Source organism: Balaenoptera ricei, chromosome 1 (assembly GCF_028023285.1).
Source record: "Balaenoptera ricei isolate mBalRic1 chromosome 1, mBalRic1.hap2, whole genome shotgun sequence".
NCBI lineage: Eukaryota > Metazoa > Chordata > Mammalia > Artiodactyla > Balaenopteridae > Balaenoptera > Balaenoptera ricei.
In genome coordinates, this window is record NC_082639.1 from 11,509,736 (window position 1) to 11,524,454 (window position 14,719).

At 55.6% G+C, this 14,719-nt stretch overlaps 1 protein-coding gene across 3 annotated transcripts in view; it reads left to right on the forward strand.

Annotated features, from left to right (window-relative positions):
- Positions 1 to 14,719, forward strand: part of KAZN (kazrin, periplakin interacting protein) — a 463,767-nt gene that overhangs the window by 400,463 nt on the left and 48,585 nt on the right. For all 3 annotated transcript variants that reach the window (XM_059913777.1, XM_059913793.1, XM_059913787.1), the window contains 3 exons: positions 3,766 to 3,936; positions 11,576 to 11,765; positions 13,805 to 13,935. In XM_059913777.1, the coding sequence (XP_059769760.1) occupies positions 3,766 to 3,936; positions 11,576 to 11,765; positions 13,805 to 13,935 (492 nt within the window). The remainder of the gene's footprint in view (positions 1 to 3,765; positions 3,937 to 11,575; positions 11,766 to 13,804; positions 13,936 to 14,719) is intronic.

Here is a 14,719-nt window from a genome sequence, read left to right on the forward strand (position 1 = left end):
TGTTGGTCCCCCTGGCAAGCCCAGAGAAGCACACAGCCACCTGCTCTCAGGAAGCCTCTGGCCAGGCAGGAGCGGGTCCTGGCTGACCGCACACAGACCCCAGTCATGGGCCCTGCCTCCGGGAGGATGGGAGAGTCTCAGTGAAGAAGCAAGAACCATGCAGAAAATTAACCCAGATAGGACCTTCTGGGGGGGAGTCCGAGGGTCCCAGAGGATCCAGGAACCGGGGTGGGGGAAGATGCACCTTGAAGGAGGACAGATCCAGATCAGAAAAGCAAAGAGGCGGGAATTCCCTGGTGGTTCAGTGGTTAGGACTTGGTGCTTTCACACTTTCACTGCTGTAGCCTGGGTTCGATCCCTAGTCAGGGAACTAAGATCCTGCAAGCTGCGTGGCATAAATGAAAGAATGAATGAATGAATGGAATGGAATGGAATGTGAGGCTGATAAAAGGCTAAGCGGATCCAAAAGATGTTTCTGTTTAGATAAGCACCCTAACAATGACTATGACGATGGCCATCTTTAGAGACCACCTATCACCACCTGACACAGGATAATTTTTTTTTTTAATTTATTTATTTATTTATTTTTGGCTGTGTTGGGTCTTCGTTTCTGTGCAAGGGCTTTCTCCAGCTGCGGCGAGCGGGGGCCACTCCTCATCGTGGTGAGCGGGCTTCTCATTGTCGTGGCTTCTCCTGTTGTGGAGCACAGGCTCTACACGCGCAGGCTCAGTAGCTGTGGCTCACGGGCCCAGTTGCTCCGCGGCATGTGGGATCCTCCCAGACCAGGGCTCGAACCTGTGTCTTCTGCATTGGCAGGCAGACTCTCAACCACTGCGCCACCAGGGAAGCCCCAGGATAATATTAATAATGGCAAACATTAATTGTGCACTTACTGTATGCTGGCTTGGTCCTAATCTCTTTACTTTTGCTATTTTTAATAGCAACCCTATGAGGTATGATTGTCCCCACCATCCCCCTTTTACAGAGGCGAAAACTGACTTAGGTCAAGTCGTCAGAGGGACCTCAGCTCCCAGGTTGGCATCCAAGGTCCCAAACAGTTGGGCCGAGTCCTACCTTCCTAAATTCCGGCCACCTTGATCCCCGTCAGGTTTCAACACCCCAGGCAGGTCTCCTTCAGTTCCTTTCCTGCCGCCACTGCCAGCAAGGATTGAGACCTCCACCACACTATCTGTGGGGCTGCAGAAGTTCTTTTACCTCTCTGGCCTCAGTTTGCTCATCTGTAAAATAGAGATCATCATAGACCCTGCCTCACAGGTGGTTGTTTAAATAATGCATCTGAAACCTCAGCACCGTACTTGACATGTGTACAGAACATTCTGTGACAGTTGCTACTGAGACCTGCACTCCTGCTGCCAGAGATGTGATCATGGGAGGGGGTGTCAGAGTTTTCACCGAGGCTGAAAGCACCTACAGCCTTTCCCTGCAGCCTGGAACCCTCGGTCTGCTCACAACTAGTGGAGCTACTGACTGCAAAGAGACACAGAGACAAAAATGACCCTGGGGGTCCTAGCGGACCTTCTTCCTAATTCAGGGATATGTGGTAGGCAGCCTCTTGTACACCAGCCAATTCTCAGTGGTTCTGATGCACACACTTCATTTCATGGCACATTCCAGGATCTAGGCTTGCTGCTAGGTGCTGAGGGTAGATGCTGGGACGTGGTCCCCAGCTCCAGGGGAAAGAGCTGGTTGGCCCATCATGTAACCCAGGAGGCCATACCTGTCAGCTGTTGCACTGACCCCACCTGAAGACAGCTTCAAAGAGAAAGGAGAAGAGAAATAACTAGCGGTGGAGTGCCCCTCTGCACGGAGAGCCTTGCTTCCAGGACCCGAGAGTACAGCTCTGCCTGGGCTTTTGCAATAGTGCCATCTTTTGCTTTGCATCTCGCATTACCAATTTCTTCTGACCATCACCCTGGGATGTGATAGTGTCGTTCTCTCATAGATGAGGTGGTTGAGGTTTGGGGAGGTGGCATGACTTGTTCAGCATCACACAGCTTGTAGTGGATGGAGCTGAGACTTCACACCCAGGCACGCTGGCCCCTAGCAGACACGTCCTGGAAGGAATCATCCCCCTGACACATGCAGCACCTCCTCTAGGCTACACTGAGAAGCCTGGGGCTGGTGACACAGACACTTGTGTCCTCCGCTCACCCCAGATGGGAGAGCTGTCCCGTGACGGCCTTTGGAGTCAGTCACTGCAGCTGCCAAACACTCATTCTTTTACGCAGCAGTGTTTCTTGGCTGCTGTCTGCCGGGCTGTTGTCCTGCGACCCGGGTGTCTGCTGATGACCTAGAGCGTGCAGGAGGGCTTTTTGGTGTAAGCTCCTCGGGCACAGGGATTTTTGTCTGGTTTGTGCCTGCTGGTGGCATCCACGAATATTGGTTGAATGGCCAGTTAGCAGGTACCAGTATGAGAAACAGATTGGGAACAGCTGAGGCTGCTTTCTTAGCTAGACAGTCAGGGAAGGCCTCTCGGAGACATTTGAGCAGCGTCCTGAGTGAATGAGTGAGTGCCTGCTGTGTGCCCGGCACCGTTCTGAGCTCTAAACTTGGATGATCTCATCCAGTCCTCACAATAACACCCTCAAGGACGGCTGCTGTGATCCCGTGTTACAGACGAGGAAACTGAGGCATGACAGTCATTGCAACTTGTTCTTGCAAAGCCAGGATTCGACCCAGACTCACTCTCTTCCCCAGGAACCTAAGCCACAGCTACAGCTCTGTGATGGCCATGCAGAAAGGGCCAGACCTCGGCCTCCTAGTCTCTGGCCATCTGGAAGTCAGGCCTTCGGCGACAGGGCCGTTAGACAAGGCAGGATGGTTGCCTCTCAACGCAGTCCCAGGCTGCACAGAGACCTTGAGTTTGGCTCTCGATTTGGTGGATGGGAAGACCATGGCTGGGTGGGTGGGCAGGGCCCCCTGCAGGGACCCTTCCTCTGGGGGAAAGACGCCTGGTGTCCTGAAATTGGCTCTGGCCAACAGAGGTCAGGCCCCCGATCCAGCCGGCTGTTCCTTGCCTGCTGGCTCTGCTGGGCCAGCACAGCTGGAGACCATGGCCCTCGCCTCAGCATCACGGAGAAAACAGCTTACGCAGGAGGACCGGCCGGGAGCTGGGGCGGGGGTGACGGGCAGAGGACTGTGCTGCATTCAGACACCACAGCTAGTGGGGGCGTCCAGCCTGGCCCGTCGTCGGCTGTCACCCTGTGGGATGGTGGCAGGGCCCCGTGGCAGCCAAGGCAGCTTGGCTGCAGGTGCCTCCTCTGTCCCCGTTTTCCTGTGACTCACACGTTACCAAACAGCAGAACAGAGGCCCAAACCCACTAATGACCCTAACTTTTATCAGGCTCCATTTAACTATTTCCCTCAAATGAAGTCATTTTAGTCTTTATACCAATACTTTGACATGAGGAGTATTGATTCCCCCTCCATTTTAAATATGGAGAAATGAAGACTTGATAAGTTAAAAGAACTTACCCAGGACATTTGTTTGCTCATTTATCCGTTGAAAAAAATAACGGCTGAGCATCTACTAACAGTTTGTGTGTGTCCCAGTCTCCCAGCTAGTTTGTGGCAGAGCCAGGCTCGAACCCAGGGCTTTCTTCCTCCAGGGCCCGAGCGCCCGGCCACCTGCGGTGCTGTGGGGCCTCCCTGCGCGTCCTCTGGTCTGGGGGTCAAGGCCCTCTGGGCCAAGGGTAGGCCGCGCCCCGCGCCCGCGCCCCTTGTAACGCTGGCCTCTCCCCACAGGAGAGCGAGGACGCCGTCAAAGCCCTGGCCAAGGAGAAGGACCTGCTGGAGCGCGAGAAGTGGGAGCTGCGGCGCCAAGCCAAGGAGGCCACGGACCACGCCACGGCGCTGCGCTCCCAGCTGGACCTCAAGGATAACCGCATGAAGGAGCTGGAGGCGGAGCTGGCCATGGTGAGACCCCGCCCCCTCGCCCACCCAGGCCCGGTGGGGCATCTGCCGGAAGTGATGTCATGTGCTGGGAGACAGGGCATGCACGTGGGTTCACCTGGGAGTCCAGAGTGGAGTCTGCAGGGGCGGGGGCGGGGCCGAGGCATGGGCGGGGCCGGGGCCGGGGCGGGGTCTGGGACGCCCCCTCTGCTTGTTCGTGGCCACCACACCGCCTTTCATCCACCTGCCTGGGGCCGAGCGTGTGGGGATGCTGGGAAACCATCCACTAACCTTTGGGAGGAAAAACACCAAAAAATTAATAATGGTTATCTCTGGGTAGTAAGATCACAAGTGGCTTTTACTTCCTTTTTTTTCCCCTATTTTCATCAGTCTTATTATATTACTTGGGTCCTCAAGGAAAAAAATGTTGTTTTTTTCTAATCCAAAAAAATCCCTCAAAATACTTCCACTGTGTTTTCCTCGGAGATGGGCAGCCTGCATGTGGGGACAGAGAGTCTAGGTGGTGTTTCCAGGCCTGGCAGCAGAACTGAGGTCCAGAGCCCTGGAGTTCTGTTCTGCCTGCTCCTGTGTGACCTTGGTCTGCTCACTGAACTTCTCTGAGCTTCAGTGACCTTTATCTGGTCCTGGGGTTGGAGTGAGGGTCTTTATCCCACTCTGCCTTCCCCACGAGATGTTTGATCAACTTTAGAGAGCTCGTGGCTTAAAGGGCCTTTGAAACCACCATGGCTCAGTGTGGTGGTGGCTGGCAGGAGAGTGTGCAGGGAACTCCCAAGGTGGGGGGAGTCTCGCATGGTTGTTAGCGAGAACTCGGCGTTCTCTGCAGAGCACTGATGCTGGCTAACAGTGTGGTTACCGCCATGGGTTCTGGGTTTGAATCCAGCCCCCATCACTGTCTAGCTGTGTGACCTTGGGCAGGACCCTTCACCTGTCTGGGCCTGAATTCCATCAAGTGTCAATAGGGGTAATTGCCTATATCCCATAGGGCTCTTGTGAGGATTTCAATGAAATAATGCAAGAGAAGCACTTAGCCCGGCCTGTACATGGTGAGTGATAATATGACAACAGGGAGGTTTTCTATGGTCACTTCCTTCAGGAGCAGGGGTCACCCAGGGCAAGTCAGAATCTGTGGGCCCCTCCTGGGACCAATCCCGCCCTCTGCCTCCTGGGTCTCCTTGTCCAACCCTGACCCCTAGTGGTGAGAGCTGCCCAGGCTGGAGGCAGCTCCAGCTGCTGGGTCTCTCTGGGGTCTTCCCACCAGTAGGGTCGGTGGTGCTGGCGGCCCTGCTGCCATGTGCAGCCTAGACAGAAACCTTTCAAGTTGACGATCTGGGAAGGGAGTGCAGGGTGAGGTGAGACCTTTATTCTCCCAAGTCTTCCCAGCGTCCTGTGATGGACAGATGGGTCTTCCTTGCCATGGACCACTAACCTCAAGCATCCTGGGGAATTCTGGGGTCTTTCAGGATTGGGAGCCAGCTCAGCTCTGCTTCCACTCTCCCCGTGCCCGGATGACTCGACCTGCTTTAGTTCTGGCCCGCGAAACTCAGGTTCTTACCCCCTCCCACTGGCAGGCATCAGGCCTCTGTGCTAAGTGTGAATAGTTAGGTGAATGTTTGCAGCTCAGGGTGGTGGGTTTGCTGTAACGTCAGCACAGGCACAGCCCTTGAGAGCCCCAGTGTTGGTGGGGCGTCCACTTGCCTGGAGGTCCCCTCTGTAGCCCGCCATCTGCAGAATTTCACAGCCTGGAGGCTTCCAGGGCTGCCGGCTCCGGGCGGTGTTGTCCAGCTCCCCTCACTGCACTGCTGGCCAGGACGAGACTAGAGGGAAGGTACCTTCCCTGCGTGTGTGCCTGAGGTCCTCGGGTTGCAAGCAACAGAAAGCAGCTCGGGCTATCCGAGCACACAGGGTGCACTGGGAGGAAGTCAGGAGCTCACAGGTGCAGTGGGAAGGTGGAGGGCCAGGCTTGGAGATGGGCCGAAGCCAAGGCAGCCGCAGGGAGTGGGGAAGCCAGGATTCCATCTGGAATGGTCCACTCAGTGGCCCCTGCTGGGGAAGATGAATGCAAACCCTTTGGCCTCTGAATTTCACTTCAGTTTTCAAAAGTCTGATCTAGTACAGGGTATCCAAGTGGTCCATCTGGGGTCACTTGCTTACTCCTGATCTAGGAGTTCTGGCTGTGGCACTGGTGATAGGTAATTTCTTAAGTGACCTGCCCACAACACTGAAGCCATGGGGCAGCTTCCTGCGGAGGGGTGAGCAGGCCCTGCCCCAATTCAGATATCACCCCTCCCCAACCCCGCCTCCGCTGGGTCTCCACACACCCTATGCAGCTGAAAAGGGCCGCTTCACTCGAGTAAAAGTCAAAGGACATTGGCTTCCCAAGAAGCAAACATCTCTCTTGGTGCTTGCTGATGGGCTCCAACACTTGGGGAGGGGACATTTCCTGATAACAACTTCTCGCCAAACTAGGCATTACCACGCATGGAGCAGTTTCACCTCTGTAGCCACACTGGCTCTGTGGAGACCACCCTGTGGTTTTTTTTTTATTAAGTAAAAAATTTTCAATATGCTGTTTTATTGAGATATAATTCACATATTATAAAATCCGTCCTTTTATGACGTAAATTTAGTGATTTTTAGTACATTCACAAAGTTGTGCAGCCATCACCACTACCTAATTCCAGAACGATCTCATGACCCTAATAAGAAACCCACATCCATTAGCAGTCACTCCAGTGAGCTATGTATTCTTGTTGTGCCCATTTTACAGATGTGGAAACAGGCTCGGTGTGCAGGAGGCTCACCCAGAGCTGCCCAGAGAGTTGAGAGGCAGAGCTGGGAGGGGGGCAGTCCCCGTGCTCCGTGATGGGAGGCCTCTGAAAGGACACCCAGATGCTGGCCTGAAGGAGGCGTGTCCTCTTACCAGCCATCGCTCGTCCCTCAGGCCTTCCCCACCGGCCTCTCCAGTCACTGAGCAGGCGGGAGACAGGGCTGCCAGCCCCGAGATCACAGGTTCCCCCCAAGTGCTAGTCTTGCCCACTCCCCCCTGCCAGGAGCCTGGTTCCCGGTGACCTAGTTTTCTATCAACGCTCCCCAAAATGGGAGACTTCTTACGTTACTATGTACACTGTAGACGGGGCTTCTCACCCTCAACGCTGTTGACACTTGGGGCCGGAGAAGTGTGTTGTGGGACCGTCCTGTGCATTGTGGGGTGTGCAGCAGTACCCCCGGCCTCCACCCACGAGATGCCTGTAGTTCCTCCCAACTGTGGGGAATAAAGTCTCCAGACGTTTCCCAGTGTTCCCCGGAGGGGGAGAGAATTCACGCCGGTTGAGAGCCACTCCTCTGTAAAGTGTGGGATTCCCTCGTCTCAGTGTCTGTCTCTGCCCCGGCCGTGCAGTTCTAACACAGCCCCAGTTGGGGGTCCTGCATTTTCTGGCTGTGTGATCTTTGACAAGTGACTTAACCTTTCTGAGCCTGTGTTCACACATATCAGACCTTCCTCCTGGGGTGATTGTGAGGTGAGGTGACGGGAAATCGGGGCAGGCTCACCGTCCTCACTCAGTGGACGTTAGCTGTTGTTACGGATGTTGGAGACCAGCCTGCCCTCAGGCCGCGCCGGGACCAGGAGTCGTGGATTCTCACGTCCCGTCCACTAGCCAGTCATTTGGTGTCCTTGAGCTGCCTGGGCCTCAGTTTCCTCGTCTGTAAAAATGACAGCCGCCACAGGCCCAGGCAAGAGTAGGGCGCGGTGAGGGACCAGCGAGAGGCAGGGTCGAGCAGCGGGGGTCAAGGGTGATCGCGGTTTTTTTTTTTAACGGCCGTTCTCTGGGTTGGCACCACTCCTGCCCTCTCTCTGAGGAAACCAGCTGGCCACACAAGCACACCTCCCGGCCCCGGACCACTGCCATCCTGGCCCAGCAGACCAGCCCTTGCCCACAGCCAGCTCTGAACACTGGGTCTGAGCTCAGACCCCCTGGCTACACCCATGAGGTCAGGGCCCACCCGAGCCTGACACTGTCCCCCCTAGAGCCTCCCTCCACCCCCGGGCCTGCGGTTGTTGGAGATGGTGTGAAGCCAGTATTGCCTTATCAGCTCATGCTGGCACCTCCACGCTGGACCTGCGACTACTGCAGCCTGAGATCTGGGACAGGGTCGCGGCCAGTAAGCCCAGGAGGAGGATGGTGGAGTCAGCTTGTAGCTGGCGTCATGCCCCTTTGGTGCAGATGCAGCGTCTCTGCAGCTGGAGTCCACGGGAGCACGACCCTTCTCGTGTTTGCTTGGAAGGTTCCTAACCCCGGGATCCTCCCAGCCTTTGGCGGGGGAGACGTTCCCTAGCCAAGCTCAAATTCCTTGGAAAGCCGGTAAAGGGTCCCCTTTAGCCGCACTCACAGCATCCCTCGGGGGCCAGGCCAGCTCTCTGACTGGAAGTACCTCCTGGCCTCCAGGCAGCTAGGAACCTGAGGGTGGGGGAGGGCAGGGCCCCCGCGCCGCTCTCCCTTTCCACTTCCCAGATTGTCTGATCTCAGGGAGGCATAAATAATCCTAACCGCCTGCTACTTTTTGAACAGGACAATAGACCAGACAGTATCCTGGGCTTTCATGTGAATTATTCCACATCTGACTCCTACTTGTGAAATGGAAACTGTTTCATAATAACAGTCACCAACATTCATTGAGCTTTTTTTTTACCATCGGCTAAGCGCTCTCCATGGAACCGATGTTATCCCCATCAGACAGACTAGGGCATGAAGGCACAGAGAGGTGAGGGGCCTCTCTCAGGATCCCCCAGCTAGGAAGTGGCAGAGCTGGGATCAAATCCAGGCCGTTGGATGCCACAGCCTGGGCTCCGAGGCGCTGTGCCGGGCCACCTCATCCCACAACTTACCGATAAAAGTGATCCCTCTCAGTTCCCCATCTTACTGAGAGGACCTTGAGGCTCAGAGTGGTGGAGTAACTTGCTCCAGATCACACAGCAAGTCAAATAGTAGAAGTGGAGTTTGAACCCAGTTCTGTCTGACTTTTGTCACATGAGGGTGTTTGAGCCAATTCTCCAATTCCCAGGAGCTCAGCACTGCGGGCTCAGGGTTCTCAGCAGGGAGTGGAGGCGCAGAGGGAGCTCCCAGCATTGAATTGCATTTAATGGAAGAGCGTAGTAGAGAAATGCTGTGCAGACTGTCACAGGAAGATGATTCAATGCAGCAACGAGAGACAGACAGAGAGAGAGAGAGTACACGCACGTATTTTAAGTTAGACCTTACATGCCTTGTCTGCAGTTCACGTCTCTGTTTCGCTCTGTCTCAGAGGTTTAAACTCATGAATGGACAGTTTGTGAGAGGTTCCTGTGCTCAGAATTCACAGGCACACCTGCCCCATCCTGCAAGACCAACCGTAGGCTCCTCCACATTGTCAGGCAGCGATGATTCCAAGCCGCCTGCTGAGTTAGAAGGTGCCGCTCTCAGGCCCAGACAGCGGGGAGGTCCACCTGGAAGAGGGAAGCCAGGTGGGGACAGGAGAGCAGTCCTGCCCAGGCCTCTTCCTCGTGCCTTCCTGTGCTGCCCCAAGGGGCTGCTTATTTCAGTGGAAGACTTGAACTTGCCTGTGCTTTCCACGTGCGTGGCTGGGGATGTCTGCAAGAGGGCAGAGCTGAGGGTTAGTTCGCACGATGGCAGACCGACTGGGCGCTCATTTCCCACCCACGTCCACCTTCCTGGCAGCCAAGATGGATTGGACAGGAGGCAGCAAGGGAGTGGGGCAGCTGCCCGCAGGGAGCGGTGCCAGGATGGAGGGCTCGGAGGCCAGATGCACAGACACCTAGAGGGGAGAGCAGATGTGGTCCCGAGTGAGATGCAGTGGTCCAGGAAACATGAGTCCATGACACTGGACCTGCAGCAGGCACACGGCGGCTCCAAGACACAGCCAGCCTGCCTCCTTCCTTCGGCAGGAGGATCGCTCCGCTGTTCCTATAGTAAACTAACAGAGTTGCTTCCCTGGGCCATCCGCCTGGACACGGCAGAAGCCTGCTTCCATTTCCTCTGCAGATTTTTACTGAGTGCTTCACTGAATGTGCCCAGCCCCAAGCCAGGTGCTGGGGATCCCGTGGTGACCAGCCACGCCCCACTCTCTGCCTCGTGGATTCAGAGTCTGCATCACTTGTGCTGGTTATTTCCTTGCCCCAGAGGAGCGTGGGCACCATAGAAACCACCTGGGGCTCCCAGGCTCCCAGACTTGGGCCCTAACTTGGACATTGTGCCTGCTGTGCACTCTTGGAGAAGTCACTTAACCTCTCTGAGCTTCTGGTTTCTCCTCTGTCAAGCACAGCTAATCCTACACTCCCTACTTGAGACCCAGGGCTGTTGCACTGAGCACATGATAGTTTTCTAAACCTGGCAGAGATAGTTGCACTGAGCTGCAACCCAGGGCTGTTGCACTGAGCACATGATAGTTTTCTAAACGTGGCTTGAGGGGTGGGGCTGACTCCAACTTGGCCTCCCTCTGCCATGTGGGTTTATATTCCCTGGGGGCTGGCAGTGGAAGGGGAGTGATTTCATAGACTCCTGGGGTATCCAAGCTAGAGGGAGCCCTAAAGATTGGTCCAGGCTTTTCATTACACAGATGGGGAAAGTAAGGCTCGGAGAAGGCAGTGACTTGTCTAAAATAACACAGCTGGTCAATGTGATGAGGGTATATCAGGCTTTAGGTGAAGAACTTCATTTCTCAGCTAGAATCTCTTTCTCAAGGACCTCTGCTCTGCATGGAGGAGCCCAGGGCCTTGGGGGAGGTATGGAAAGTTCTGGAGCTAGGAGAGAGATGAGATGAGGTTTTTCCATTTCATCTGTGTTCATCTTAGGGGCAAAGCCAGCACTCATGGTGGCTCTGCCATCTGTAGTGACACCCAGATTCCCTGGAAATCTCAGTGCGAGGCCCGTGGGCCCCTCCCCGTGTGCCCCCTCTCCCCTGGCATGAGCCTGGGGAACCAGTGCGGAAGTGGAAATCGACTATGAAGGAAAGAATACGCATTAATACATTTCTAATATGTACCCTTTTTCTCCCCCAAATGATTTGGGGTTCTAACACAACCCCACATACCCTGGGGGAGATAACCCAAAGCTGGGGGAGACCTCAGTCACAGGACAGAGAAAGGAAGAGCTCTCTATCCCAGCTGCCCGAATTCAGCCCCATGCTTGTCCCTGGGTTTCCTTGTGTCCCACGTATTCTCATGTGATCCTGAGAGCCAGGTTGCGGGTCTGCCCCATCCCCAGCCTGTGTTGCACAGCACCTTGTGAAGGGGCCATCGAAGGTTGAATTTGGGAGGAGGTAAGGTGCTGAAAGGCAAAACACGATTTTGTTACCATCTCATTCAAATCCCAGCTGGTTCTTGGAGAACCCGAAAGAATGGGTGCTAAGTGTGTCCTCGGTCCCCCTTTGTGGTCTCGCTTTGTGTTGGCAGGAACTAAGGGGTAACTAACCCCAAAGCAAACCCTCATGTGAGGTACTGATTGGCACGCAGTGCAGAGCCAGAGACGCCCTGGTACTGAGGTTGGATTTGTGGCTTTCTCACGATGGTGGGTGATGGCCAAGCAGTAGGCCGAGAGGTCCCCTTGATCACGTCGTCTTCTTCCTGTCCCCCCGGCTCTCTCTCCAGGCCAAGCAGTCCTTAGCCACGCTGACCAAGGATGTCCCCAAGCGGCATTCACTCGCCATGCCGGGCGAGACGGTGCTTAATGGCAACCAGGAGTGGGTAGTGCAGGCGGACCTCCCACTGACCGCAGCCATCCGGCAGAGCCAGCAGACTCTCTACCACTCACACCCCCCCCACCCTGGGGACCGGCAAGGTGAGTCCGGCCCAGCCACAGCTCCGGGGGTGTCTCAGGAGGCCATCTGGCCCACTGGGAGGGGCAGCCTCTTTATTCACACCGTAGCTGCTTTTAGGGGGGTGTGGGGCAGCGGCCATGGCTCAGGGGACTGAAAAGTCTAAGAGATGGACCTCAGGCATAGCTGGATACCAAGGTTCAGACAGTACCTGGGTCTGTCTGACTCTCTCCATCCATCTCTCAGCTCTGCCTGCCTCCATTCGACCTCATCTTTAGGCCACCTCTTTTCACAAAGCAGAAAACAGTCTCCAGCAGTTTCAGGCTTTTAGGGCCCTTGAAGCTCAAAAGTCTTGAGAAAGAGAAATCTTTCTCTGTGTGGATAGTAAATCCCAAAGAAGGACTCTGATTGGCCAGCCAGGGTCACATGCCTACCTCTGGACCAATCACTGTGTCTGGCAGTGGATGCACTGATTCTCCAGTCTAGGTCACATGGGCGTCCTTTGGCAGAGGAGACAGTGAGATCTCCTTGATTGACAGCTCCAGGTAATCACTGGATGTGTGGGAGGGCCAGAAATAAGAGTTAGGGGTGTTTGCTGCAGGCACTGAGGGGAAGAGGGGCCCAGCCTGTGGTCAGCATCTGTACCCATGGGCCACAGTAGAAGCCCCAAACTCCTCTGTACATCTGCGGCCCACTTGGCTCCATTTCCTGTCCCTCCTATGAGTGGTCGCGTTTGTGTGACAGATGCAGGTTGGCGACAGGCAGCTGGCTTCTGGAGCCTGTGGGTCCTGCCGTCACCTAGCTGGAAACCCAGGTCCCTGACTCCAAAGCCCCACACTCCTCCATGTGACCATATGGCCATTGGCAGCAAGGATTGTCTTTCTCAGTAGTGTAGCCCTCCCTGCTCACATGCTGCCTGCACACAGTAGGTCCTCAGTGTTGTCGAGCAGAAAGTGCTTTCTCCATCCAGCGCCTGCAGACAGGAGAGCGCTCTGCTGGGGGACTTGGGTGGGCTTCCAGGAATTCATCTACTATTGATTAAGCACCTACTACACACCAGGCACCGTGAGCTCTGGGGTTGGACATGGCTAAGACACCCAAACTGCCTGCCTTCATCAAGCTGGCACTGTAGGTGTGAAGACAGAAAACACACGTAACTAAACTGACAAAGAATGATTACAGATTATATTCAGTGCAGGGAGAGAAATCAACGGAAAACAGGTGCTTTGATGGGAAAGAAAAGACAGTGGGGAGAGCTGACAGTAGGGGGAGGTTTCTCTCGGTACAGGCTGAGACTTGAAGGATGAGAATGTGCCTGACGGGCAGCAGGACCAGCAAAGGGTGAGGCAGGAGGGAGATGGCGCGTGTCGGGCACCATCAGAAAGCTGGTGTGACGTGAGCCGAGGCTGGTGGGGTGGGCAGGGCTGTATCCCCTCGGCTTGGAGGAGGACCGCACGTATCTACCCCCAGGTGAAGAGAGATCGGATGCCTGGCTCTCATGGCAGTGAGGAGAGGAGGCAGGGAGGCCCTCTGGGAGGCCGCCATGGTCTTCTAGGCAAGAGACGGTGGTGGCCTGGGCTTGGGTGGTGGCAGTGGGGCTGGAGAGAAGTGGCCAGATTTGGGGCTGTGTTTGGAGGTGCTGCTGCGGATCGGGTGTGGGGTGAGGGGGTGGGAGAAAGAGAGGAGCTGGTGGTAGCCTCACGGCTTCTCTCTTGGGAAGCTGGTACTGACCATGGGTTAGGACTGCACCAGGCCTAGGGAACGTCCAGGTGGCTGGAGCACTGTGAGGACAGTCACCGAGGCCCCTGGAGACTCCTGCCCCTTCCCCTTCACCCTGGTTAGGAGGGGGCCTAATTGGATCCAGGGGCTGGAGATTCTTGCTGTGGCTCTCTGGTGACCCGTGGGGCTGTGAAATAGAGGGGCGGAGAGCTGGGCAAGTCTCTTCTCTACGTCTCAGTGTTCCCATCTGTATAATGGGGGCGTTGGGTGGACTGACCTGCAAGGCAGTGAAGGCAAGGACATTCTCTCCATCCCCCACTCACCAGCTGTCCCTGCTTTCCAGCGGTCAGGGTGAGCCCCTGCCACTCCCGGCAGCCCTCCGTCATCTCCGACGCATCTGCCGCCGAAGGCGACCGGTCGTCCACGCCAAGCGACATCAACTCCCCTCGACACCGGACGCACTCCCTCTGCAACGTAAGGCCAGCAGCAGCAGGGCCTGGGCCTTGGGCCCCGCCCGGAAACCGCAGGGGTGGGAGTGGAGGGGGTGAAGACCTACCCGCTGTTTCCTCTCTTCCACCCAGGAAGCATTCTGGCGAAGGCATTTCCTGTTCTGTTCTTTCCTTTTGCAAGAAGAGATGGATGTGGGGAGAGAAAGAAATGAGGCCTGTTGGCTCCTTGTGTCCGGGAGGGCAAGGAAAATCCAGAGGAAGGCAGGCCTGGGTCGGCCTCAGGGTCTGAGCAGCCTGGGCTTATCTCTGGTGGGCTATGTCTGGGACCGTAGGCTTCTCCTCCCAGACCATACCTTCCAGGGCTCAGGACCTCACCACCACCCCTGTTTCCCTGTAGAGCCAGCTCTTGGTCCTGCAGGAATGAGCCAGATTTTTTTTGAATCTCCAGGAGTTTTTGCGCGTTTTGCCTCTGGAGAGGCATCTGGTGAATTTGTTCTAAGTTATGTTTGCTTCGCTTACTTAATCACACAGTTTTTGATTTCATACTGGGTCCCAGCTACCAAGAGGCACAGGTCTGTAGTCACCTAACTCTTGATGGCTGGTGGGACAGACAGGCTCCCCAGGAGTGAGGGGGTGAACGAAGGTGGGTGGGTCAAGCATCTGAGGACAGGAAGACGCCACGTCAAGGCTCTAATGTGAAACACTGGGGTCAGGATGTGGGGACCACTTTTCACAAGTGTTCCATCACGCGATTGATAATCCGGAGGGCTCCCTTGCCGCATCCTAAAGACACGGTAGAGTCGGGTCCT